The sequence below is a fragment of the Oncorhynchus kisutch genome, unplaced genomic scaffold (assembly GCF_002021735.2).
Source record: "Oncorhynchus kisutch isolate 150728-3 unplaced genomic scaffold, Okis_V2 Okis07a-Okis12b_hom, whole genome shotgun sequence".
Lineage (NCBI taxonomy): Eukaryota > Metazoa > Chordata > Actinopteri > Salmoniformes > Salmonidae > Oncorhynchus > Oncorhynchus kisutch.
In genome coordinates, this window is record NW_022261984.1 from 638,025 (window position 1) to 666,018 (window position 27,994).

At 43.4% G+C, this 27,994-nt stretch overlaps 2 protein-coding genes across 11 annotated transcripts in view; one reads left to right on the forward strand and one right to left on the reverse strand.

The window, feature by feature from the left end:
- Positions 1-1,364: 1,364 nt before the first annotated feature.
- Positions 1,365-11,555, forward strand: LOC109877068 (caspase-6). 6 transcript variants are annotated; one of them, XM_031814642.1, is made up of 8 exons: positions 1,365-1,448; positions 6,446-6,484; positions 7,195-7,237; positions 7,472-7,624; positions 7,738-7,814; positions 7,937-8,112; positions 8,377-8,527; positions 8,871-11,555. In XM_031814642.1, exons 1-8 carry the CDS (start codon positions 1,445-1,447, stop codon positions 9,107-9,109), a joined length of 882 nt encoding a protein of 293 aa, XP_031670502.1. In that variant the 5' UTR covers positions 1,365-1,444; the 3' UTR covers positions 9,110-11,555. The 6 variants fall into 6 exon arrangements, with proteins under 6 accessions (XP_031670502.1, XP_031670503.1, XP_031670504.1 ...); XM_031814643.1 differs by having other exon boundaries at positions 1,430-1,448; positions 7,475-7,624; XM_031814644.1 differs by lacking the exon at positions 1,365-1,448 and adding an exon at positions 5,861-5,960 and having other exon boundaries at positions 8,833-11,555.
- Positions 10,920-27,994, reverse strand: part of LOC109877065 (mitochondrial calcium uniporter dominant negative subunit beta) — a 33,706-nt gene continuing 16,631 nt past the window's right edge. The window contains exons 2-8 of one of the 5 annotated variants that reach the window (XM_031814639.1): positions 17,359-17,431; positions 16,891-17,061; positions 14,904-15,008; positions 13,483-13,649; positions 13,017-13,220; positions 12,124-12,240; positions 10,920-11,996 (exon numbers count right to left, since the gene is read on the reverse strand). In XM_031814639.1, coding sequence (XP_031670499.1) covers positions 11,919-11,996; positions 12,124-12,240; positions 13,017-13,220; positions 13,483-13,649; positions 14,904-15,008; positions 16,891-17,061; positions 17,359-17,431 — 915 coding nt within the window. In that variant the 3' untranslated portion in view covers positions 10,920-11,918. Of the gene's footprint in view, positions 11,997-12,123; positions 13,221-13,482; positions 13,650-14,876; positions 15,009-16,890; positions 17,062-17,358; positions 17,432-27,994 lie in introns of those variants that run through there. The other 4 variants (XM_031814638.1, XR_004206898.1, XR_004206897.1 and 1 more) reach the window with 4 other exon arrangements.

The window sequence follows — 27,994 nt, forward strand, 5'->3', positions numbered from 1 at the left end:
TGTGTGTAATACAAGGCTGCAGGGAGGCTACTGCATCCATTCATTTGTCTGTTCAGTTGATGTGTATGGATTTGTCCTGCATTTATTTTAGTGTGCAGACATGCAGGGTGTGTTATAAACAGACCTTTGAATGTGTATGTATCATTTTGTATAATATGCTTGGATTCTGTGCTTTCCATCTTGTAGAGTCACTGTGACTTCAGTTTCGAAAGGAGCTGATGGTTTACCTGCTTTGTTTTGTCCTTATTCAATAAAGGAACATAATGTTACACATTGTGTTTTTATATTCATATGGAATGTGTATTTGTTTATGACAGAGTACTAGGGCCACACTGAAGAAAAAGGATAAAGTCATAAATTTATGAGGCTGGTTCTTTCTGCAGAAAAGCTACATTGTTTTTACAGTTTTGATACTTATGACAATGTGATACTTAATATTCTGGCACATCAGCATGTCTTTGTTTATGAAACCATACTGAAGTACAATTTCACGAAATGCCCCACATCTGTCATTTTAACTGTCCTCCTTTAAAACAACTGGTTACAATATTATGACTTGTGTTTTTTTCCCCTCTGTGGCCCTAATATTCTATCATTTTATATATAGCCTTATAGTCTATGGGAAACTGTAAATTATCTAATGATAGCAACATCTAAAAATCATTTTTTATCCAAAATCATTGAAATTAATGATCACTAACGTTTAAATAACAGTGGGTCTAGTTATATGTGATAATGTATAGTGAGCAGTGAAATAACTATTGGTTTCCATTTGTGGTGACTGCTGACTGACATTAGGGATGAGATTAAATAGATCCTGGAATTTAGCCTGGTCTGGAGCAGGCTAGCTCCACAGAATAAATCTCCATGGTAATTTATACCATAACATATCCTCCTGCCCCCTATCCATCTTTAGTGCAACCGGATTACGGATCAATTGAGCCAGGATCACCAAGATATCCTGGCTTAATCCCTTATCCTAGTTTTGTGCAACAGGCCCCTGGTGTGCGTTGGGTTATGTACCCATTTATTTTATTGTTCTGTATCCGGTGGGTTGATGATTAAACTGAGCCGTTGGAAGCACAGTTTTGCTCTCCTGCGTCTGACTTCTCTGCCGCCAGTACGCACCCCTGACAGGTGCAGTGGTTTTCAAGCCCCCGTGTGGATGATAAACGGTTTCCACTAGATTCAACAGCCACAAAATAGAAATGGTTTGTAATCTTTTAAAAGAGAAGCTTTTTGGCCATGATAAACACTGGCTAAGTTAGCAGAGGGAGGGTTTTGGCCAAGACCCATAACGAGACAGACAATTTACATAAAGTTAAAAACATTCGTGTGAATCTATCAATTGCACACGTCAGTACATAGACACAACGAAATTAGCGGAAGGAGGGTTTTGGCCGAGTTTCCATTTGCGAGATTCATTCAATGAATCAGGGACAATATGGGTAAGGTAACTTCAGAATGCTATCTAATTAGACATCTATATACACTGAGTGTAAAAAAAAAAAACATTTTTGCCCTCAGAATAGCCTCAATTCGCATAGGAAGTTAATTGCCGTGCCTTTGGAAAGGCGAGAACAACATGAATGATAGTTAGCTATAGTTAACTAGCGAGAACTGCTACAAGTTATGTTTTGAATTGGAATAGTTATTTTATCCGCTGCTGAAATGTCGAACTCTCTCTTCTTGGGCAACGGCCCACTGGCACATAAGCAGTACACAGACATGCACTGAAGGGTCATTCCTATGATGGATGATAAGTGAGTAACAATATTTAAGTGTGCCTTCATGAACTATGTTTACAAACATTTCCATGACTTTTTATGACCTTACAACCCCTTATTTGGCCATTTGGAACAACGCATCATGCCATTCACACTGATGCATTTTCAAGCCACACATTCTCGAACACTACTAGCCTACTGTCAAGCATAGAATCACAGACTAGTGGCAAATAAACTTGAACATAGCAGAATCGAGAAATGCCGACCCCGCTTTCATTCCGCTTTGATCAAACTTTTTTTGGCTCACTGTGTGAATCTCGGCGGGCGATATTCTACTTGTTTTATACAGGAGCTGGTACGCAATTCAACCCTAAAATGTAGGTTCTGGTACCGCGTACCAGACAACTCGGCCACAACTAAGCACTGATACTAGACTCACTTGATTTCGCATGCCCAACTAGGCTACAATATAACTTTTTGGGCAACCACATCAAATTCACATATATGTGAGTTATATATCGGTCATTCTCGTTGAAGGCAAGTCTAAGAAGCGGTAGCCTATATTCCATGTGCACTATTTCTATGCTTCTTGTTCTTAAATGTAGTTTTAGCGTCTTTTACTATCGGTTTGGTACACCAACTTCGAACAGCTGAAAATGCATTGTTTTTGGTTGTTGAAAATATATATCACAGCGGTTTACATGTTAGGATAATTTAACTTTTGGGATTCACATGCAGACCAATTGCAACTATTTTCTAGCATCAGGTGGACGGACAGTCATCGTGCACGTTCAGAGTTGCATTTAGTTTTTTATCGTGGGCTTACTGTGTTCCTGTGGATTTCTGAGCTGTGTATATTCATATAGTAAGGAACTTGAACCTGAAACACCGGACCGGAGAAGGACTTTAAAAGCCATTCTCAATGGAATCCATAACATTGGCAAATACCTCAATAAGATCTATACAATTAAAAAATAACTCAACGTGGCGCTGGACTTACTTGGAGGACGTCATGGAATGTGTCACTACGAATGCATTGATGGTAAAGTCCCTCCCTCAGACTTGCACGTGAAACGGCTAGCTAGTTAGCGGCGGTGCGCGCTAAATAGCGTTTCAATCGGCGACGTTACAATTTACATACATTTAAGAACATTAACATGTAATGTGTGTGTGTGCATCTCTGTTACACATGCATGTCGGTACATATACACACAACAAGTAGGTCACATGGGGGAGAGGTGTTGTGCCATGAGGTGTTGCTTTATTTGTTTTTTGAAACCAGGTTTTCTGTTCACTTGCTCAATATAAGATGGAACGGGGTTCCATGCACTCATGGCTGTGTATAATACTGTACGTTTTCTTGAATTTGTTCTGGACCTGGGGACTGTGAAAAGACCCCTGGTGGCATGTCTGGTGGGGTAAGTGTGTGTTTGTCAGTGCTGTGTGTAAGTTGATTATGCAAACAAGTTGGAATTTCCAACACAATAATGTTTCTGATAAAAATGAGAAGTGACGCAGTCAGTCTTTCCTCAACTCTTAACCAAGAGAGACTGGCAGCCTAGTAATGCAATGAAGAGCTAGTAGTACTGCTGTGTTCTGGACCAGCTGCAGCTTAACTAGGAATTTCTTTGCAGCACTTGACCATATGACTGGACAATAATCAAGATAAGACTAAACTAGAGCCTGCAGGACTTGCTTTGTGGAATGTGGTGTCAAAAAAGCAGAGCATCTCTTTACTACAGACAGATCTCTCCCCATCTTTACAACCATTGAATCTATATGTTTTGATCATGACAGTTTAAATATAAGGTAACACCAAGTAATTTAGTGTCCTCTACTTGTTCAACAGTCACACCATTCATTACCAGATTCAGATTAGGTCAAGAACGTAGAGAATGAAGACTACTGTTTATAGGAATGTTGTAAGAGCTGTCATATTATATATTGCATTGAATATTTGTGAGCATTGATCTAATGGTCAACTCTTGTCTACTCTACAGTTTGACATCGGCATCCCATCCTTGACCAAGTTCTGTAACCAGCATAACTGTTGGCATAGTTTGATGCCACTTGTAACTGTGATAAAGATGACTGTGAAGATGAGTTCCAGGAATGCCTGGAGAGAGATTTCTGTAGGAGATTGCATAATATGTTGGGACTTGTCTAGAGTTTCCAAGGTAAAATGGCATCTGGATTGTGTCCATTAGGGCATGCAACAGAAAACGTTTTACAACGGAATACGAAAAGGAGTGTTTCTTATTGGAGAACTCCAGGTAGTTTGTCTGTTTTCTTCCGTGTGGTGCCTAATGAACACAACCCTGATTAATGTATTGACATGCTCCCAGTGTCAAGTATTCCTCACAGTTAATTCAATAATGTGTCCACAATCTTGTAGCCTGGTTAAATCATACGGAATGCTGCACTCACCATTGTCAATTGTTTCACTTCACTGGTGAGTTAAGCATTCAATCTGGTTTAACCAGGCTAACAATCTTGCTGGTGGGGAAGATCATACAACTCATCCATATTACTATGTGTATTACCTCTTCTATTACTTGTCATTTTTATATTTGACTCTTATTATTGATACCGGGGCGGCAGGTAGTCTAGTGGTTAGAGCATTGGACTTGCAACATCGATTCCCAGACCTGACAAGGTAAAAATCTGTCGTTCTGCCCCTGAACAAGGCATTTAACCCACTGTTCCTAGGCCGTCATTGAAAATAAGAATTTGTTCTTAACTGACTTGCCTAGTTTAATAAAGGTAAAATTTTTTATTCAATATTGATTATAGAACTGCAATGTCGAGGGAGCCAGTGTAACTGATGTGAAATGGCTAGCTAGTTAACAGGGTGTGCGCTAATTGTGTTGACGTCACTTGCTCTGAGACCTTGAAGTAGTTGCTCTGCAAGGGTCGCGGCTTTTGTGGAGCGATGGGTAATGATGCTTTGAGAGTGGGGCGAGGAGAGGGACGGAAGCTATACTGTTACATTGGTGCCGTGACCCGGATCACTGGTTGCTGCGGAAAAGGAGGAGGTCAAAAGGGGGGTGAGTGTAACCGATGTGAAATGGCTACCGGGGTGCGCGCTAATAGCGTTTCAATGGGAAACGTCACTTGCTCTGAAACCTTGAAGCAGTTGTTCCCCTTGCTCTGCAAGGGCCGCAGCTTTTGTGGCGCGATGGGTAACGATGCTTCGAGGGTGGCTGTTGTTAATGTGTGCAGAGGGTCCCTGGTTCGAGCCCAGGAAGGGGAGAGGAAAGGAAGCTATACTGTTACACCAGCACACAAGCCTTTCACTGCACCTTTTATACCAGCTGTAAACTGTATACATGACATAACATTTGATTGTTATTCATTTTCTGTGTGTCTGTATAACATGATCTGCTCATGTTTTCAGAGTGTGACAATACTGCAACCCTGCTGTTTAATGCTGTCATGTACATGAGGTGTAAACCCTACATTGACAGCCAGAGAGACTCCTGCAGTTCACACTTAGCTGACATTTGACGTTTGTTGAGCTTTCCTCATTCACAGGCATACCTAAACATGCATTTTGTTTTTACAGTATCCCTCTGCATAATGTCACGCCATGTTTTATATTATACTTAACAAAAATATAAGTCGATACCATAAGTCACCCCCAACGTCGTTTTAGAGAATTTGGCATTATGTCCAACCAGCCTCACAACCGCAGACCACGTGTAACCACGCCAACTCAGGACCTCCACATCTGGCTTTTTCACCCACGGGATCGTCTGAGGCCAGCCACCCGGACAAGAGGAATATTTCTGTCTATAAAAAAGCCCTTTTGTGGGGAAAAAGTCCGTCTCAGTGGCTGTGCCCCTGCCCAGTCATATAAAAACCATAGATCAGGGCCTAATTTATTTATTTTAATTCACTGATTTGCTTATATGTACTGTAACTCAGCAAAATCCTTTAAATTGCTGCATGTCGCGTTTATATTTTTGTTTAGTATATATTTGACTCTGTTATACGGTTCTCAGTGGCTACAATGTGGCATTATACGGAAGTTGTAACGAGCAACGCTTGATTGCCATGCCCAGTTGCCAATTGTATCCAGTTTTTGAGTAGATCCGCCAATCAGCTTAAAGGGGCGGGAAGTGTCTTTCTCCATCAGTGTTTGTGAAACCGATACATTTTACACTTGCGTGTACACATTGAAAGGAGAGTAGACAGAAACCATGTCGTATCCAGGGAATAAAGATACTAAAGGTAAGAAAAAGTCCTATTTGGAAGTTATAAAATACGATATGTATGTATTGGTATTAGTAGTCTTGCAGTTTAATGTAAAGTTGTGGTCACGGAAATCATATAAGACAAATATGAAAGAAGAACTCTCAGAAGACATTTCGGATCCTCCCTGGGAAAGGAAACAAGAATAATACATCACTTGCTGAATGATGTCATGGATTTCGCAATTCCCCCTCCATTTACCTCGCTTATCTGGTCTAATACGTTTAAACGGTGTATGTACCGCAATATGTGTCTGTTTGTACTGTTGTTACAGTAGCCAAGATTGTTGTTCACTGTCAGATGAATCGCGTCACTACGCAATTGCCTGGGGACTAAGTTACTGACAGATAAGCACAGACCAGATTTTATATCAGGTGTTATGTCAATGTTATCAGTGTACAGACTTGTTTCACAGGTCTGTGAAATCTTACTGTATTGTCTCATGTGGGATTTTTGTCTCACAGGAAGCTTGGAAAAAGACAACAAAACATCCCAGACGACAGGTGAGTATGTACGGCGGATATCAGGTTAGGTAGGTCTAGGTGCCCAATGCTTGTAGAGACATATGTAGATGTACATTTAAAACCAAAACAGAAAGACTGTTTGAGGTACTGTTTTAACGAAACTACCTTATCTCACGAAATGTCATTTTACGAGACTCAAAGTACACGCTAATTATGTAATGGTTAACACAAACCTGTAGTTATTTCTCCGTTTGGCGTTTGCACTGAGCAATCATCTGAATCAAAAGCAGTATACCCTCCTCTTGTGCTCTCAATAATAACCCGTAACAAGGAACATGAGGAAATGGAACAGCAGACTTTCCCCTTCATGCTTCACCCCACACCTGCAACAGCAGCACAAGTAAAGAGCATGTAAGATAGGAGAGCTTTGTCACTTTTTCTACTGGTCTTAACACCCGTAACCAGCCTATTGAAAACCACCAGGACCGGGTGCTTATTGAACAATGGCTGCTTGGCCCTGGAGTTGTAGCCGAGGCTACTAATTCACAAACCTGTTTGCAGAGCTTAACAACAGACCCCCCCCAAATAAATCTGATCCCAAAAGCTTTGGAGACCATTTGCATTGAAACTGCCGAATGTTGAGATATCAGAAAGCTGTAAAACCACGAGGCCTTTGAGAAGTCATAAGATAAATATTCATGCAAGATTGTCATACCTGTTCAGATTGTATGTTCCTTTCTCTTTATCAGGTCCTAGTGTGAACCTTACAGAAACAGATGGGTATTTCTGCAGGTAACTATTAGTAATGATATTACTCATTACATTGTTATAAATGACTTGAATGTAATGAACACCTGGTTGAAATAAGTTCAAGTCTGTTGACAATTTGAAGTGAACAGATTCTTCCGAATTTCTTGTGGTAACCGATAAGAAAGCTACACTTTCTCTTAACAAATGTCTCTCGTTCAGCTACACCCACTATGGCATAACAAGGTATTGACAGGGGAGCATGTGTTTTTCCTTCAGCAGTTCTTTCTCTATGGACCCTGCGGAGGAGTATAAGATGAACCACAAGCGGCGAGGCCTGGCTCTCATCTTCAACCAGGAGCACTTCTACTGGCATCTGAGGATGCCCCCCCGCAACGGGACCAATGCTGACCGCTCCAATCTGGTCAAAAGGTATACATGGCATCAGAACTCCCTATAGACCGGTTCAGTCAACTGTAGTGCTGATGGAGTTGTTTAAAATGTTCATGCCTAACCATGTTTGACACTTGATTTTTCTGATTCAGATTTGAGGACTTGAACTTTGAAGTGCAGGCCTTTGATAATCTGAAGGTGGAGGAAGTTCTGGATCAAATCAGTCAGGGTAAGCAGCACTTCTAGGCCTTCGATACCACCTCAAATAATCTGCTTAACACAGATACTGTATCAGTCACAGTCGGTATTATACTTCAGAATAAGAAATGATACATGTCTGATACTCTATAGCGGCTGAGGCCAACCATGCTGATGCAGACTGCTTCGTGTGCGTCTTTCTGAGCCACGGAGAGAACGACCACGTCTATGCTTACGACGACAAGATCGCTATCCAGGACATCACTGCCCTGTTCAAAGGAGACAAGTGTAAGAGCCTGGTGGGCAAGCCCAAGATCTTCATACTACAGGTAAGAGGTCAGATGAGATGCCTTTTGAATAGGTCCATTTTAGATGGAAACCTCTGACATTCAGTACTGTTGACTCAGACATATATAGACCTATTGACTCATAGACCTGAGGCATATCTTCCTCAGACACAATACTATTATTTGTAATTCTATTTGTAAACATTTATCCACATAACCACAAATATTTACTGCTAAATATATATATATAACCATCATATTGACGTTTTGACTGTTTTTGGTTTCTGATTTGATTGACACCGACAGGCGTGCCGTGGGGACAAGCATGACGATCCAGTGACCCCCATGGACGTGGTGGACAGCGAAGTGAAGACCAACGAGGTGGTGGTGGACGCTGGGGTGGTCTACACCCTCCCTGCTGGCGCTGACTTCATCATGTGTTACTCTGTGGCTGAAGGTGAGGAACACATGGCACAGCTGATAGTCCATTACAGAAAACAACAAGACATACTGGAAACCTTGTGGTCGTAAATGAGGATGGATGCATAGATCAGTGATACATGGAGAATAAAGACAAATTCATTATTTTAATTCCTTATCAACAGACTCAGTTACTATTTTGTACCCAACTCCTTCTTACTGTCACTTGTATACAGTTATGCTGTTTAGACAATATCCTAAATAACTGTTTCCCTGTGTTTGTGTAATGGTGTTTGATCACTTGATTATCCTTTGCTTCTCATTTGGATGAATGGAATACAGATCTGACTGCCATACTTGTTCCCGGTGTCCCTGTGCAGGCTACTATTCCCACCGCGAGACGATCAACGGCTCCTGGTACATCCAGGACCTGTGTGGGGCCATGCGGAAGTTCGGAGATTCCCTGGAGTTCACGGAGCTCCTGACCCTGGTCAACAGGAAGGTGTCCATGAGGAGCGTCGGGAATTGTAACGACAAGACCGCCATCGGGAAGAAACAGGTCCCCTGCTTCGCATCCATGCTCACCAGGAAGCTCTACTTCCGACCGAAGAAGCAGTAAGGTCTCCATCCACTGGGCAGCTACTACGTCATTCCTGAATCCTGCTGTAGTTGTTTTGAATGTTTTTTGGGGAGAAAGTTTGTCCTTGACTATAATGTCTGGTGGTTCTTTTTGTTAAAAGTTTGTCTACATTATTTAGATGTTAGTCTTGAGAACCATGAATTACACTTCATCAAGCTGTGCATATTCCCTTTATTCTAATCTTTCCTATGAAACCAAATGGAGATCATGTCATTGGCTGATGATTGTGTATGCAGTGTTATTTTAACACACATTCTGTGGTGGCAAAACTGACCTAAAACAAAGCATGGTACTATACTGGTGAAACCTGCTTGGCTGCTCGGCTTCAGGCTTTCCCTGTTGGTGTTGACAGAGGTCATGGAATGTACCCGCAGGGCAGGTAAGAGTGACATGAGAATGATAATTGAGCATTAAAATTTCAAATGACTTTATTCTCAGTCTGTTTGTGGATAGCTGTTTGTTAAGAGGGGATTCTCAGTCAGTAAAGGATTTTGCATCTCCAGTCCCTTAAGGCCTTTCTCGAGAGAATACTGCTAATTCTTAGCATTGACTTGTGGTTCCCTGGGCTTGATTTGTTTACATCAACTATCTGTGTCAAATATACAAAGACATGTGCACGTTGTTTGAAGGAGGATGTGGCTCTGGGGTTAAATCCCTACCTTGCATCCAAAAGGTGTGGCTTTGATCCTTATCTCTTGTGCAAGATTGTTGGACAAAGACAGTTGCACATAGGAAGAAAAGTGCCGATTGGGGTAAAGAGTGGGTGGCTCTGGGGTTGAACGCCTTCCTTGCAACCAAGAGGATGTGGGTTCATACCATATCAATACCGTCCAGCACGGTGTTTCCTCCGACACATGGGTGCGGCTGGCTCCCGGGTTGGAGGCGCGCTGTGTGAAGAAGCAGTGCGGCTTGGTTGGGTTGTGTTTCGGAGGACGCATGGCTTTCGACCTTCATCTCTCCCAAACCTGTACGGGAGTTGTAGCGATGAGACAAGATAGTAATTAGTAACAATTGGATACCACGATATTAGGGAGAAAAGGGGGTAAAAAATAAATATGTTGCCTCCCCACTTGTTCTGTCAAAAAGGGAATTTGTGTTATTTCTCTTTGTACTTGGATGTGCTTAGCCTTTACAACTCAAATGTAGTTTTACATGTTTTGAAAGCGGCAGGCTAAACGTGAACAAACAACTCCAAAGTGGAAAGTACCTCTGGGAGTCAAGTGTCTAGTGTTTCAAAGACTAAGTAAATACTGCACGTTTGGTCACATGACCTGCTGTACTACTCTGACTCAGGAAAACCAGTCCTATACATGGTTTACTGCCACTATGGTGCCTTTGTTTGGTCACATGACCTACTGTACTACTCTGACTCAGGAAAACCAGTCCTATACATGGTTTACTGCCACTATGGTGCCTTTGTTTGGTCACATGACCTACTGTACTACTCTGACTCAGGAAAACCAGTCCTATACATGGTTTACTGCCACTATGGTGCCTTTGTTTGTTCACATGACCTACTGTACTACTCTGACTCAGGAAAACCAGTCCTATACATGGTTTACTGCCTCTATGGTGCCTTTGTTTGGTCACATGACCTACTGTACTACTCTGACTCAGGAAAACCAGTCCTATACATGGTATGGTGCCTTTGTTTGGTCATTCAAATCAATGGCCTTTTAATGAACTATAAAAAAAAATCCAGCTTTTTACCATTGTTCTTTATTGAGGGTATTTGACAACTGTTTTCAACTTAAGATAAGATCACTTTATTGGTCAATTACACCCCCCCACATTCCATCTGGGCTGGGATTGGAAACCCTCCGGTTGCTGGCTCGCATCTCTAACCACTTGGCTACCTGCCGCTCCAATACTGAACAACTTTAACACTACCAATCTTTTTTGTACACCACATGACTACAGACATATTCTTCAGCCAGAAAATATGCGCAAGTGTGCATTATATAACTCAGATAAGACAACTCAGGGTACCAATCAACAGACCATCTCATGTTTAAAAAATAAATAATTGTTAGTCACCTGGGAGATATTTACTAAAGCAATGACAATGCATGAGGTATTACTCATTTGTATGTGAACCTGAGTGCTGGACACCAATTCATGTTTCTATTTCTGAATTGTTCAAGAAAATGAGGACCATTTTAGTCTCCATGGGTGAATATAAGGAACCACTGCTTAGTAAGAGTAATGTACTTGTCTTGTTTTGTGGTCCACCAGGGAAATGTATCTCTGACCTTTTGGGAGATTGGGTTTGCACTAATAGCATTTGGAGAGGTGCGTGGGGCTCCTATTGAGTTAGAATCTCTCATTTATAAAATGGCAGTTGTAAAACTGTTGAAATATGTTTGGGGTTTTGATGATTGAAACAAAAGTCTGAATTGAGGTGCAATAAAATATTGAAATGTAATTTGTGTTCAGTCTCAGTTCCTCTTAATCTTTGTAAACATTCAGAATGGATCATCTCATTATATACACATCACTATTCATAACTTTGCTCTTCTATAGAAATGACACTAGCTACTATATTGAATTACTGCAATGGCCAGGAATGCAGAGAAAATATGATTAGTATTCAGGAAGATGCTTTCTCATATTTATTACTATACTTCTATTACCACAAATGACTTCCAACATTGTAAACGGTGTAAACCAAAACTCTAAAATGATCTGCAGGGTTAGTAAGAAATGCATTGTTATCAAAATAAATGGGAAGAAATGCTGCTGCTCAGTAGTCCTTCAGTTTGACAGTGTGTGTGTGTGGTGCTGCTCTTCATGGCTGGCTCTGGATCTGTTCTACAGGGAGCTGAAGTTGGGTTGGATTCCTTAGACGTCTCAAATCTTCTTCCACCTAAGGATGACACACACACACACACACAATCAGCAGAAGCCCCTTTATAGACTGAATACATCAGTGGAAAGTCCAATAAGCAGTGAGCAGAAATTCTGCAGTGCCTTGTATAAGTATTGCAACATACCGAAGCCAACTCCTCTCTCAGCTCATTGTACTTCTGCACGTTGAAGCGCTCCTTCTTGGCACCCTTGTGGAAGTAATACAGGAACTGCCTGTCTTTGGCATCTGGATAGACATAATCCTACAGAGGACAACAACCATGATCCATCTGGATAGACATAATCCTACAGAGGACAACAACCACGATCCATCTGGATAGACATAATCCTACAGAGGACAACAACCACGATCCATCTGGATAGACATAATCCTACAGAGGACAACAACCACGATCCATCTGGATAGACATAATCCTACAGAGGACAACAACCATGATCCATCTGGACAGACATAATCCTACAGAGGACAACAACCATGATCCATCTGGTGCAGACTAACTTGTGTATCACTTCTGCTCATAGTTATCTGAGTTTAAATTCTAACTTGAGATAACTGCATGAACCTCTGTGTAAATTATGCACGGATGTCATTAGGAGATATGATCAGAATACAGGTGATGCACCTCGAAGCGTAACAGAGGAATGTTGGTTTGTATCAGCCTCCTTGTTGTGGATGTACACAGTTCGTACTGTACTTTTATAAGATACCATTGATGTCAATGCAGCGGTTTGTAGAAGTTTGACTGCACACAGTTATCTAAAGTTAGAATTCAACTCTGATAATTACTGCCTTCATACTGTACAGCGTATGGCAATGAAGGTCACATATGAGAACTTGACGACTCCAAGTTGTTGTAAGGAGACCAGGTGTGACTGAAATGAAAATGAAAGCCTTTTGTTCAAGTGCCCTGTAGTGACAGTACTTTTTGTGCACACAAGGGGGAGACACTGTCTTGACTACTTCTATTGAGACCGTGCTGGACATGGGTCTTCCTGTCCTTCCAGTCCTGTACTGTACCTGCTTGGTGAGGACATAGTAGGAGAAGACTCCGATGCTGGTGCAGTAGGTGAGGAAGTAGGTGACGGGCTCCATGACATCCCAGGAGTACACCCACCAGGTGAGCCAGGCCAAGGCCCCGCCCTGCACAGACAGCAAGGCCACACCTGTCCACAGAGTCCTGGAGGAGTGGAACTCTGCACTGCGCGCCAGCTGTGCCTTCACCTGTACAGGGAATGCACGGGAGACAGAGGTTACTAGTGATAGCTAAAACAAACTCTCACACTCATGCAATCTTATCTTTGAAGGTTTACCGCGACAGCTTTATGGTTGTCGACCAAAGGGATAGGTAGTAGGAGTCACACAGAGACGAGAGAGATGAGACAAGAGACGCAAGAGAGAGAAATAAAGAGAGGAGATACTGACAGACAGAAGGAAAGAGAAAGAACAAGAGAGAAACGGAGTCAGAAGTACACCCCTCCGGTACCTGTTCCAGAGGTGAGAGGTCCTGTTTGAGTCCATCCAGTCTCTCCAGCAGCTGCCTCTCCTTCAGCAGGTGGTGGTCGGGCAGGTGGAGGGCCGTGTGGAGCAGCTGCACCATGTGCTTCATGTCCTCCACGTCCACCACATGCTCACTGGACACACTGGACGCCTCTGGACACACACCATGGGTGGAATTCATTACAACACAGTCACTCTGGGAACTCATGGCAAAATTATTATTATTACACTGGGAACATGCATCACTATTCCACCAATTCCACCCCAGACTGGAGGTGGATAATGACGATGAGGAGGAGGATCCTGCTGAAACTCAAGTGACTAATGATGTTTATTTTTAGAATTACTGATAAAGATCAATTGATATCTCATCATCATCCTCTGTAGCTGTGTGATCTGTGGTCCTCTGTAGCTGTGTGATCTGTGGTCCTCTGTAGCTGTGGGGACTGTGGTCCTCTGTAGCTGTGGGGACTGTGGTCCTCTGTAGCTGTGGGGACTGTGGTCCTCTGTAGCTGTGGGGACTGTGGTCCTCTGTAGCTGTGGGGACTGTGGTCCTCTGTAGCTGTGGGGACTGTGGTCCTCTGTAGCTGTGGGGACTGTGGTCCTCTGTAGCTGTGGGGACTGTGGTCCTCTGTAGCTGTGGGGACTGTGGTCCTCTGTAGCTGTGGGGACTGTGGTCCTCTGTAGCTGTGGGGACTGTGGTCCTCTGTAGCTGTGGGGACTGTGGTCCTCTGTAGCTGTGGGGACTGTGGTCCTCTGTAGCTGTGGGGACTGTGGTCCTCTGTAGCTGTGGGGACTGTGGTCCTCTGTAGCTGTGGGGACTGTGGTCCTCTGTAGCTGTGGGGACTGTGGTCCTCTGTAGCTGTGGGGACTGTGGTCCTCTGTAGCTGTGGGGACTGTGGTCCTCTGTAGCTGTGGGGACTGTGGTCCTCTGTAGCTGTGGGGACTGTGGTCCTCTGTAGCTGTGGGGACTGTGGTCCTCTGTAGCTGTGGGGACTGTGGTCCTCTGTAGCTGTGGGGACTGTGGTCCTCTGTAGCTGTGGGGACTGTGGTCCTCTGTAGCTGTGGGGACTGTGGTCCTCTGTAGCTGTGGGGACTGTGGTCCTCTGTAGCTGTGGGGACTGTGGTCCTCTGTAGCTGTGGGACTGTGGTCCTCTGTAGCTGTGGGACTGTGGTCCTCTGTAGCTGTGGGACTGTGGTCCTCCGTAGCTCAGTTGGTAGAGCATGTTGCTTGCCATGCCAGGATAGTGGGTTCGATTCCCGGGACCAACCATATTTAAAATATAAACACGCACAACTAAGTCGTTTCAGAATAAAGATGCTGCTAAATGGCATTTATTATTATGTCATCATCATCATCTCTTAAACTGTTTAAACTACCTATGTTTTGGGAAAGAGTTGCTTCACCTCTTTCAGGGGAGTGGATGTTGTATACAGCATCATTGATGAGGAGCTGGAAGTCTTTGTCCAGGAGACTGTCTATAGAGGTGCTGTTAGCTACCCGTGCACCATCTGTAGGAGACAGGAGGATAACAGATGGATATAGTGTCTACAGGGGTGGTGTCTACAGGGGTGGTGTCTACAGGGGTGGTGTCTACAGAGGTGCTGTTAGCTACCCGTGCACCATCTGTAGGAGACAGGAGGATAACAGATGGATATAGTGTCTACAGGGGTGGTGTCTACAGGGGTGGTGTCTATAGAGGTGCTGTTAGCTACCCGTGCACCATCTGTAGGAGACAGGAGGATAACAGATGGATATAGTGTCTACAGGGGTGGTGTCTACAGGGGTGGTGTCTACAGGGGTGGTGTCTACAGGGGTGGTGTCTACAGGGGTGGTGTCTACAGAGGTGCTGTTAGCTACCCGTGCACCATCTGTAGGAGACAGGAGGATAACAGATGGATATAGTGTCTACAGGGGTGGTGTCTACAGGGGTGCTGTCTACAGAGGTGCTGTTAGCTACCCGTGCACCATCTGTAGGAGACAGGAGGATAACAGATGGATATAGTGTCTACAGGGGTGGTGTCTACAGGGGTGGTGTCTACAGGGGTGGTGTCTACAGAGGTGCTGTTAGCTACCCGTGCACCATCTGTAGGAGACAGGAGGATAACAGATGGATATAGTGTCTACAGGGGTGGTGTCTACAGGGGTGGTGTCTACAGGGGTGGTGTCTACAGGGGTGGTGTCTACAGAGGTGCTGTTAGCTACCCGTGCACCATCTGTAGGAGACAGGAGGATAACAGATGGATATAGTGTCTACAGGGGTGGTGTCTACAGGGGTGGTGTCTACAGGGGTGGTGTCTACAGAGGTGCTGTTAGCTACCCGTGCACCATCTGTAGGAGACAGGAGGATAACAGATGGATATAGTGTCTACAGGGGTGGTGTCTACAGGGGTGGTGTCTACAGGGGTGGTGTCTACAGGGGTGGTGTCTACAGGGGTGGTGTCTACAGGGGTGGTGTCTACAGGGGTGCTGTTAGCTACCCGTGCACCATCTGTAGGAGACAGGAGGATAACAGATGGATATAGTGTCTACAGGGGTGGTGTCTACAGGGGTGGTGTCTACAGGGGTGGTGTCTACAGAGGTGCTGTTAGCTACCCGTGCACCATCTGTAGGAGACAGGAGGATAACAGATGGATATAGTGTCTACAGGGGTGCTGTTAGCTACCCGTGCACCATCTGTAGGAGACAGGAGGATAACAGATGGATATAGTGTCTACAGGGGTGGTGTCTACAGGGGTGGTGTCTACAGGGGTGGTGTCTACAGAGGTGCTGTTAGCTACCCGTGCACCATCTGTAGGAGACAGGAGGATAACAGATGGATATAGTGTCTACAGGGGTGGTGTCTACAGGGGTGGTGTCTACAGAGGTGCTGTTAGCTACCCGTGCACCATCTGTAGGAGACAGGAGGATAACAGATGGATATAGTGTCTACAGGGGTGGTGTCTACAGGGGTGGTGTCTACAGAGGTGCTGTTAGCTACCCGTGCACCATCTGTAGGAGACAGGAGGATAACAGATGGATATAGTGTCTACAGAGGTGCTGTTAGCTACCCGTGCACCATCTGTAGGAGACAGGAGGATAACAGATGGATATAGTGTCTGTGTACACGACAGACAGTAGCCCATATTCATAAAGTATCTCAGAGTAGGTGTGCTGATCTAGGATCAGTTCTGCCCTGTCCATTAAATCATATTCATTATTATCTAAAAGGCTGAACTGCTCCTAGATAGGCACTCATACTCTGAAATGCTTTATGAATACGGGCAAATGTTTGCATTTGAGTGTGTGTACACAACATTTGTGTGTGTACAACATACTTGTGTGTACAACATATATTTATGTGTGTATACAACATATTTGTGTGTGTACAACATATTTGTGTGTGTGTCCTACCCTTGGTGTGCACAGAGGCAGAGGTGACTCCTGGGTCTTCTCTCTGCAGGTCGTGGATGAGGTCTCCTACAGTCATTAACATGGGCCTGAGGAAGAACAGACAGCTCTCCTGCCTGGAGGGTAGCGGCACAGCCAGCACCGGTCGTCCATGTTTATACTGCAACACCACATCTAGACCGCAGACAGAGAACAACACAGGTAAAATGGGTAGTTTAATGGACTTGTGTTTAAAGTACAGTGCAGCTCATTCTCACCGTTTTAAATAACTGAGCTCATTGCATGCAACAATATATGGATTGTCTCTGCGTTTATTAATAGTGATATGAACAGTCTACCAAAGATTACAATTCTAAAGCCTTTCATCATCGGCTGGCACTTTAGAATAAAGAACTGCACTGTGTGTAAAGTCAAGGCAGCCAGGGTACTACATTAATTGTAGAAAGGTTCACTGTAATGCCAGTATCATACCACAAGAGGGTGCTACAGTACTGCAGAAGACCACTTGGGGAGGACACCTCCACTGTGGCTGTCTGGGATGGATCTGAAATGAGAGAGAACACATTACAGAATGGATTTATTTGACCTTTATTTTAAACAGGGAGTCCCATTCAGACCAAGGTCTCTTTCAGAAGGAACCATTCGTACACAATTTCCAAAATACAGATACGGTACATTTAAGAAACACAAATAACATTAAATCAGCAAATAGGTCTCCAATCAACATTATGAACAGCCCGAGAGGCGCCAGAACATACTGTTACAAGGAACGCTGTAGATTTCACAATACATGGGCGGCAAAGCAACTAAAAACAGAATGTGGCTTAGTGGCTTATCAGCTCAATATCATCAGTATCAACAGAAGCCCTCCCTTGGCAAACGATCATGCTGCCAAAGACAGAAAGACAAACATTTGAAGTTCTACATGATAAAAATTCTACGTGACATCTTTGTTTTGTCAGGGAATGTCTTGATTATCATTCTACATGTAGACAGTAATTTTTACTGAGATACTGTGTGATGTAAACATTGAGATAAGGACATATTTACAGAATCTAATTTCCAAGAAACTGCATCATCATCATCATCATTCCCCCCCCCCCCCCATTAACCACAGAATAGCCTACAGCCGACAGATTTGTTTTGCTGACTACACCATGTCAAAGTTTCTGCTGACGCAACATTTCTCCATTTGATTTCAATAACTTCTTGGCCTAGATGGAAGATGGAAAACCGTTCCGTGTTAATATTCACAATCATATCCCTCCCACCATCACTATCCAATCTCACTGAGGTAAGGGTAAAAGGCTGGCTCTCACCAATCTCCACAGAGACGTAGCCTGGCTAAACCAGACTGAATGCTGATGCTTGACTAGCTGAAAATAGACAGAAAATGGTGCTGAAAGCCTCCAGGTTTCCATATCAACATCCCCACTACAGATTCATCCCCTTCTGATCCCATGCAGAGTAATACAATGATTTGGAGTATTAGGTTTAATGGTTGGGAATATGTTGCTGGCACTGCAGCTGGAAGTAATGAAAGGAGCTGGTAAGATACGAACGTAGAGTAATAGCTGTGATAATGTGTGTGATAATGTGTGTGTGTGTGTGTGTGTATATATATATCATATGTATTTGTGTGTGCGCCCGCACCTGTGTTTGTAAAGAGATTTTGTTTAGTGCTACAATTATACCAACACAACTCCCAATAAGTATTGTGATGCCTTAGGCATGCATTCTGCCACTATTAAACACATGCTCACACATACAACCACAGTGGGCAAAGATACATGGTCGTGTTAAATGTGAGAAATGAATAAGGGTTTTAGGTCATAACTGTTGAATGAATGATGTGCTTGCTACAGAACATTACCCCCATCCACACCATTAAAAAGGAAATGACTCCACCCGGTAAGAAGAGGACTTGGAGGGTTTGCCAACGATGCCTAGTGAACACTACAGAACCTTCTGGGCAGCAAAACCAAGTTGGGCCCCTTGTATTGGAAGCCTGTAAAGCGTGTGGCTGCAGTGAGTGACCTTAAAGTGATCAAATGCCAAAAGACTATACAAAATATAAAGCATTCCTTTCTGATGGCATTAGAAGCCTAATGTGTGACATCGTGACATTAAAGTGATCAAATGTCAATATCTACTCAACTAAATGTAGACTACTTTCTGACCCCACGTAAAGGTCAGTATTAGGAGCTTAAGAGTGAAGAAATTGATTTCTTCTCAATGGATTCCTTCTGTGGTAGAATAACAGTTTAATTAAAAAGGGGTCTGGGTGGTTGAATGAATCGGTGAGTCTCTGTCCCAGCGGCAGTGACATCCAGGGACCTGACAGAGTGGGTGTGTGTGCGTGTCTGACAGCCACTCCTCTTCGACCCTCCAGTCCGTAGCCTGGGCTGTCAGCCAATCAATATCAAGTTAAAGAAGCAGAGTGCTGGAGCCATCCATGCACTACTACAGCTACAGTTCAAAGACACCACACAAAGGAAAGGACAGGGGATATGGTCAGAGGGGTGGGAACAGTGGCGACCCGTTATTAGAGCCACACCTGTTTTGAGACCCACATTTTAGGGGGGGGGGGGGGGCTTGCCATTAATACATGTTCCATAACAGTTTGCAAACAGTGTAAATATATATATATCATTGAGTTAATAAAGTCTCCACACAAATATGGTCTCTTTTTTGTTTTCTTGAGTAATGCAGCTCCACAATGCAGGTATTTTAGCCTTGCTCAGCGCTTTCTGTGGTGGTGGGGCGAGCCAGCAGAAAATATGGAGCGCTGTGCCGTGATTGGCTCAGTGTTCAGTCACTCATGGGGTCACTACGTCACCACCAAGTCAAAGGGTAGAGCTGAAAATTCTAGCCCCTTGGGTGCTGCCATAGAGTTACATTAGAAGTGCCCATCCAGGAAGGCTCAAGGTGATTTGCTACAGATAAAATTACATCAAATCATGTTATATGTACAGTAGCTTTGATTGGACTGATCATGTCAACATCATACTTAGCCAAGTCTTAGCTAAGAGTAATCATCATGAATCAAACCATTCCTTTTTAATATTGTTTAGTAAGCTTGTTAGTAGCCCATGTGCCTCACCCTAATAATTGACCACTCTTAATTGTGTCTACTGTTCTGACTTGGTGGTGCATATGTAGGCTATAACCTGTTTTAGAGAAATGTAATCATCAAATATTCGAAGAGCTGCCATTGTCTGCTTTTATATGCCCCTTTATTTATCCTACAGTTCTGACTTGGTGTACAGGGAGAACACTAAGAACGGCCCATGTTCTGAATTCTGTCGCTGTACATTTCAAAAGTGCTGAACAAATAGTTACATTGACTATGCCTGTCCTAGCTCGCTCATTAATGTCTTAATCAAAATGACAGATTGCCTCATCCGCTTGTAGTCCTCTTATGCCATAGTTTGCACACCTCAATTGTCATTAGAAACCACATTTGTTTAAGCAAGTCAGCCATATCAGCTATGTTTTTTGTTTTTTTAAGGCAGTAACTGAATGAACTGTTTCGCTGCCAGACAAGGCTCTGCTGATAGCCAGGTGTAGCAGTGGTAAGATGTTGGCATAGCTTTATGTATTCCCTAACAGTTTGTGGGCACTGTTGGTCACCATTATAGTGTAATTAATGTATTGTTCAGTGTTGTGAAGTGACTTTGCTGGGAGCTTCCCACTTTTCATTTGTTTTCCCCACCAAGATGTACATGCTAAAATCGCCACTGGATGGGAGATCTATAGACTTACACATCAGTAGTTAAGGTTAAGAGTAAGAAGGTAGGAAACACTGTTAAGAGGAGAGACATCCATGCCTCGAGTGGGGCAGGCTCCAGCCATAAGCAGTGTAGGTTCCTTTCTAAATGTAACTATAGTTACTAGGGCCCGGAAAGATACCAATATCGCAAAGGTCCTTCAAAAACCTGCTGTATGTAAAATAGTGTGTGCTATTGCTTGGTGGAAAATAAATAAATGTGACTCTGGATGACAACATAATAATGTTGGTTTCCAGCATTTAGGGCTCTTTTCCTAAAGAAGTTAAATCCGCGTTGTGTTCGGTTTCCTTGCCGTGATACTGGTATAGTCCAGGTCCTACTAGTTAACTGTCCAAAATTGTAATCAGTAATGTAATCCAATTCAATAATTGGATTCATAATGAATAAACAATGGTTTCAGTAGGAACTCTACTGGCTGTTAGTTGAAACTCATTACATTGCTTCTAGGGATGGGAATGTGTAATTTTGTACTTAAACGGACGAGCTAGCAATTTTATAACTCATTTCCTGCAATTCTACATATTCTGCCATAGGGTGGAAGCAAATGCTTGTCGTTTTTAATATGACAACTGATGATCAAACGGGCTCCCCTCCCGGTCGGTAATTCCATCTTGCTTACTACAAGTTTAGATAGTTAAATTAGTCTAGCGACCAGCTATCTTTAAAATATATTTTAAAATACAGCTGATATGGGCTAAATGAGTGACAGCTGATGCACATCCACATTTCGAAATGAAACTTCTGTATTCTAACTCTCAATAGTAAGTTGAGACCCCGACTGAGTTCCAAAATGTAAAAAGGTAGATATAAAATGGGCTGCCAGTTGCCCATCCCTATCCCTGCCCTGAGCTATAAACCCCCTAAACATAGTTCCACACTGAAAATATGCAAGAACTGTTTGATAAAGACAAAGAGCATATTTTCTTCAGCATCATTATTGATTTAACCCTTATTTTACCAGGTCAGTTGACTGAGAACACATTCTCATTTACAGCAACAATCTGGGGAATTGTTACAGGGAAGAGAAAGGGGGTTCAACCTCTCTTTCATATCGTCTGAGATCCCCAAGGATTGGAAAGCTGCCGCAGTCATCCCCCTCTTCAAAGGGGGAGACACCCTGGACCCAAACTGTTACAGAGCTATATCCATCCTGCCCTGCCTATCTAAGGTCTTCGAAAGCCAAGTCAACAAACAGGTCACTGACCATCTCGAATCCCACCGTACCTTCTCCGCTGTGCAATCTGGTTTCCGAGCCGGTCACGGGTGCACCTCAGCCACGCTCAAGGTACTAAACGATATCATAACCGCCATCGATAAAAGACAGTACTGTGCAGCCGTCTTCATCGACCTTGCCAAGGCTTTCGACTCTGTCAATCACCATATTCTTATCGGCAGACTCAGTAGCCTCGGTTTTTCGGATGACTGCCTTGCCTGTTTCACCAATTACTTTGCAGACAGAGTTCAGTGTGTCAAATCGGAGGGCATGCTGTCCGGTCCTCTGGCAGTCTCTATGGGGGTGCCACAGGGTTCAATTCTCGGGCCGACTCTTTTCTCTGTATATATCAATGATGTTGCTCTTGTTGCGGGCGATTCCCTGATCCACCTCTAAGCAGACGACACCATTCTATATACTTCCGGCCCGTCCTTGGACACTGTGCTATCTAACCTCCAAACGAGCTTCAATGCCATACAACACTCCTTCCGTGGTCTCCAACTGCTCTTAAACGCTAGTAAAACCAAATGCTTTTCAACCGTTCGCTGCCTGCAACCGCACGCCTGACCAGCATCACCACCCTGGATGGTTCCGACCTTGAATATGTGGACATCTATAAGTACCTAGGTGTCTGGCTAGACTGTAAACTCTCCTTCCAGACTCATATCAAACATCTCCAATCGAAAATCAAATCAAGAGTTGGCTTTCTATTCCGCAACAAAGCCTCCTTCACTCACGCCGCCAAACTTACCCTAGTAAAACTGACTATCCTACCGATCCTCGACTTTGGCGATGTCATCTACAAAATTGCTTCCAACACTCTACTCAGCAAACTGGATGCAGTTTATCACAGTGCCATCCGTTTTGTCACTAAAGCACCTTATACCACCCACCACTGCGACTTGTATGCTCTAGTCGGCTGGCCCTCGCTACATATTCGTCGCCAGACCCACTGGCTCCAGGTCATCTACAAGTCCATGCTAGGTAAAGCTCCGCCTTATCTCAGTTCACTGGTCACGATGGCAACATCCATCCGTAGCACGCGCTCCAGCAGGTGTATCTCACTGATCATCCCTAAAGCCAACACCTCATTTGGCCGCCTTTCGTTCCAGTACTCTGCTGCCTGTGACTGGAACGAATTGCAAAAATCGCTGAAGTTGGAGACTTTTATCTCCCTCACCAACTTCAAACATCTGCTATCTGAGCAGCTAACCGATCGCTGCAGCTGTACATAGTCTATTGGTAAATAGCCACCCATTTTCACCTACCTCATCCCCATACTGTTTTTATTTATTTACTTTTCTGCTCTTTTGCACACCAATATCTCTACCTGTACATGTCCATCTGATCATTTATCACTCCAGTGTTAATCTGCAAAATTGTAATTATTCGCCTACCTCCTCATGCCTTTTGCACACAATGTACATAGACTCTTTTTTTTTCTACTGTGTTATTGACTTGTTAATTGTTACTCCATGTGTAACTCTGTGTTGTCTGTTCACACTGCTATGCTTTATCTTGGCCAGGTCGCAGTTGCAAATGAGAACTTGTTCTCAACTAGCCTACCTGGTTAAATAAAGGTGAAATTAAAAATTAAAAAATTAAAAGATGAATGAGCCAATTGTAAACTTGGGATGATTAGGTGACCGTGAAGGTATGAAGGCCAGATTGGGAATTTAGCCAGAACACCAGGGTTAACACCTCTACTCTTACGATAAGTGACATGGGATCTTTAGTGACCACAGAGACTCAGGACACCCATTTAACGTCCCATTCCAAAAAAACTACACCCTACACCGGGTAAGCGTATACCTACTCTCCAAACAGATGTCGAGGCCTTAACTCATCCCCATGCAGTGTTCAGAGTGGAATTGTTCATCCCTTTTGAACATCCCAAAGAAGCAGGCAGAATAAACTAAAGCAAACATCTGTACATGGAAAAGAGATTTCAACTCGCCAAATTGAGCCCCGTTTTAAATAATCACTGAGAATAACTGTACCAGGCACGAGATGTGTATCATTCACACTGGCAACTATTTTGAAAAAATATTCTGTTCCATTTTATTCTGTTGTATTACATGTCTTTTTTTTTTACTATAAAATAGTTGTGTCTTGACTGCGGTAAGGGCTCAAGAAATAAGAGTGTCTTGTCTGCTAAATTAACAAAACAAGGCTATGCCATTGCACAGCCATAGGCGTCTACAAGCAAGCTCCACTGTGTTCCAGGCCACTGTGTTCCAGGCCACTGTGTTCCACGATATACTACGTATAACCAGTTGATATTACAGACTGTGTTCCAGGATATAATATAACCAGTTGATATTACAGACCGTGTTCCACGATAAAATATAACCAGTTGATATTACAGACCGTGTTCCATGATATAATATAACCAGTTGATATTACAGACCGTGTTCCATGATATAATATAACCAGTTGATATTACAGACCGTGTTCCATGATATAATATAACCATTTGATATTACAGACTGTGTTCCAGGATATAATATAACCATTTGATAGTACAGACTGTGTTCCAGGATATAATATAACCATTTGATAGTACAGACTGTGTTCCACGATATAATATAACCAGTTGATATTACAGACTGTGTTCCATGATATAATATAACCAGTTGATAGTACAGACTGTGTTCCATGATATAATATAACCAGTTGATAGTACAGACTGTGTTCCACGATATAATATAACCAGTTGATATTACAGATTCAATAAATTAATCTTAAATAGCACTTGTTTTTTTTAAATGACTGAATATACAGTATATGGTCCAATTTAGCCATTAGGATTTGTTATCTGTAATGGTTATGATAAATTAGACTCTATTGTGATCTGTTGGAATATATGTAAATGTGCACATCATTTACTCCAGTGTGGCATTGTGTTCTATAAATAGTCAAACGGTCAGATTGTGCATTCAGTCAAGCACTAGTGGCCACAGCCGCAATTCAGGGGCAAAATATTCCCTCCCTTTTATCGTTCTCATTTGTGAAATGCTTTTTGTGGTGACGGGGACTGGAGAGGCATTTGAGCACTGTGACGTTTGTTTGTGTGTTAGTGTGTGTGCGCGCGTGTGTGACTGTGGTGTGTGTGTGTGCGCACATTTGTTTGTCTACATTTGTGTGTATGCATGTGTGTGTTTGTCTGTTGTGTGTGTGTTTTATACATATGAAAAGTGCACGGCTAAGGAGCCGAGCGTCAAACTCAGAGGCCGAGGTCATTTATCTCTGGGGTGAAGACGCGCTGTGCATAGGGATATACTGCTGACGACAGCGGATTCAACACCTGGAAATCTGTAAGCAGTCAGTTTCAATGCCATGTTGCACCGTTCCCATCATACCACACATAAAATGGGAGATGACTGTCATGGTGGAACAGGAACACACTCAGAGCTATAGAATAAATACCGTAATACAGTATTCCCTTCATATATCAATGGGTGACAGAACGTATTGGCCTTCATTAAGAGCTATAGAATTAATCCCGTAATACAGTATTCCCTTCATATATCAATGGGTGACAGAACGTATTGGCCTTCATTAAGAGCTATAGAATTAATCCCGTAATACAGTATTCCCTTCATATATCAATGGGTGACAGAACGTATTGGCCTTCATTAAGAGCTATAGAATTAATACCGTAATACAGTATTCCCTTCATATATCAATGGGTGACAGAACGTATTGGCCTTCATTAAGAGCTATAGAATTAATACCGTAATACAGTATTCCCTTCATATATCAATGGGTGACAGAACGTATTGGCCTTCATTAAGAGCTATAGAATTAATACCGTAATACAGTATTCCCTTCATATATCAATGGGTGACAGAACGTATTGGCCTTCATGAAGAGCTACAGAATGAATAATCCTGCAGGTTTCTTACTTCCCAGCCAAGCACCTGGGGGTTTAGATGAGCCACTAATTTAGCCCTCAGCGAGACACGGGCCGAGTCAAGTGCAATTCAAACAAGAGGGACGACTCCATCAGCATCACCAGTGGTGTTCAATTAGACGTGCACTCTTCCCCCACATCTCACCGCCTGTGAAATACCCCCCCCCCACCTCTCTCCCCTGCCTCCCTCATCCAATCAATATGCAGGGTGTTGAGGTAACTGCTGCAGCCACAACGCCCTGGCCCTTCGGTGACATTCACACATTTTGTGACTCCTTCAAGGAACAGAGGCTAGTAGCTACAGCTGATATTTCTCAACTTCTGTTCCTTCATCTCTCATTTCTTATCTCCAAATGTAATTGTCCATATCTCAAAACAATAGACTGCATGATGGAACAGATTCCACCCCAGAGGAACTATATTCACTTTGAGTGGTTTGTTCTCAGAGTCAGACACAGCACAGTGGCATCATGATAAACGGTCCTTTCGTCCTCCACTTGTATACAGTCAACCAGGAGTTCAAAGTGATATGCTCTGTTTCACCACTAACAGTTTGGAGTCCAGGCCAGAAATAAAGTTGGTTTTCAGAGGGTCAGTACAGCAGCAGCTTGGTGATAAACTGTCCTTTCCTCCTTAGTAAGGTGGAGCAGCCATAGCCAGCAGTGTTCATCAGGGGACATCATGGTGATTGATTGGTGACAGTCACAGGCTGGCTGGTTAATTTCTCCAGTGGCAGGCAGACAGACAGGCAGGCAGGCAGGCAGGCAGGCCCAGTTATTATGGCTCCTGTCACAGGCTGAGCTATGGCCCCTTGTGGGGGCCCCATTTCAGTACCCACCACCCACTATACCACAATCCAGGGTTCTAACACCATCTCATGCTGAATGGTCCCTTTGCTACTTTTCCCCAATAGGCACTCCTGTATATCTGAACGTCTCTGATGGGGCAAGCAACATACCAACCTATCAGAAGGAATGGTTGAGCAATTGCATTTGGCTTAAACCTATCAAATCCTATCTACAGGAGTGTCTAAGGACTAGGGGCTTGGTGTTTGAGTTGGAATTCAGCACCAACAGACCAATAGTGTGGCCAGTCTGTGTCCACCTCACACCCACCCAGCTCTGACAAATCATTTAAAAGAGTGTCTAGGTGGTACAGTACGAGGGGCTATGGGGCAATCTGTACTGGAATTTAGCACCAACCACTGGCGTGGCCAGTCTGGGTCCACCCAACCCTGAATGACCAGAAGAGGAGGAGTTATCCTTTTGGGTGCAGCAGGACAGGACACGGCCCGGGAAACAAAGACTATCTGGCAGCAGGTAGCCTAGCGGTTAGAGCGTTGCTGGTTCTAGGCCTAAACCCATTTAGTCGACTGGCCGATTGTTTGGTCGATAGTAGAGCAGTAACAACAAAAACATGACTGGCGCCTGTCTGACTTATCCATTGTGGAGCCCGTGGGGAAGGCAGTCCATCACTAAGACGTGCTACTGAAATTCTAGATGGTAATATTAACAACAATTGTGCAACACAAATAAAAATGATATAACTTAATAACAAATGCGCTTTCTCCCCCGTTAGACAGGGGTTGCTGTTCACGGTTCAGAGTGCGCTGTTTAATTGCCGCCTTTTCCTAGACCATGTTGCTATGTGCATAATAGAAAAGGTTGTCTCAAATTGTGAGCACAAATGTGTTCACTTCTCTGTTAGTGAGCATTTCTCCTTTTCCAAGATAATCCATCCACCTGACAGGTGTGGCACATCAAGAAGCTGATTAAGCAGCACCTTGTGCGGGGATAATGTGCAGTTTTGTCACAACACAATGTCACAGATGTCTCAAGTTGAGGTTCAGCACAGCAGCAATTGGCATGCTGACTGTAGGAATGTCTACTAGAGTCATTGCCAGATAATTTAATGTTAATTTCTCTACCATAAGCCACCTCCAATGTCATTTTAGAGAATTTGGCAGTACGTCCAACTGGCCTCACAACCGCAGACTACATGTTATTTTTTTATTGTATTTTGTTTTAACCTTTATTTAACTAGGACAGTCAGTTAAGAAAAAATCTTATTTACAATGACAGCCTACCCCTGACAAACCCGGATGATGCTGGGCCAATTGTGTGCCGCCCTATGGGACTCCCGATCACGGCCGGATGCGATTCAGCCTGGATTCGAACCAGGGACTGT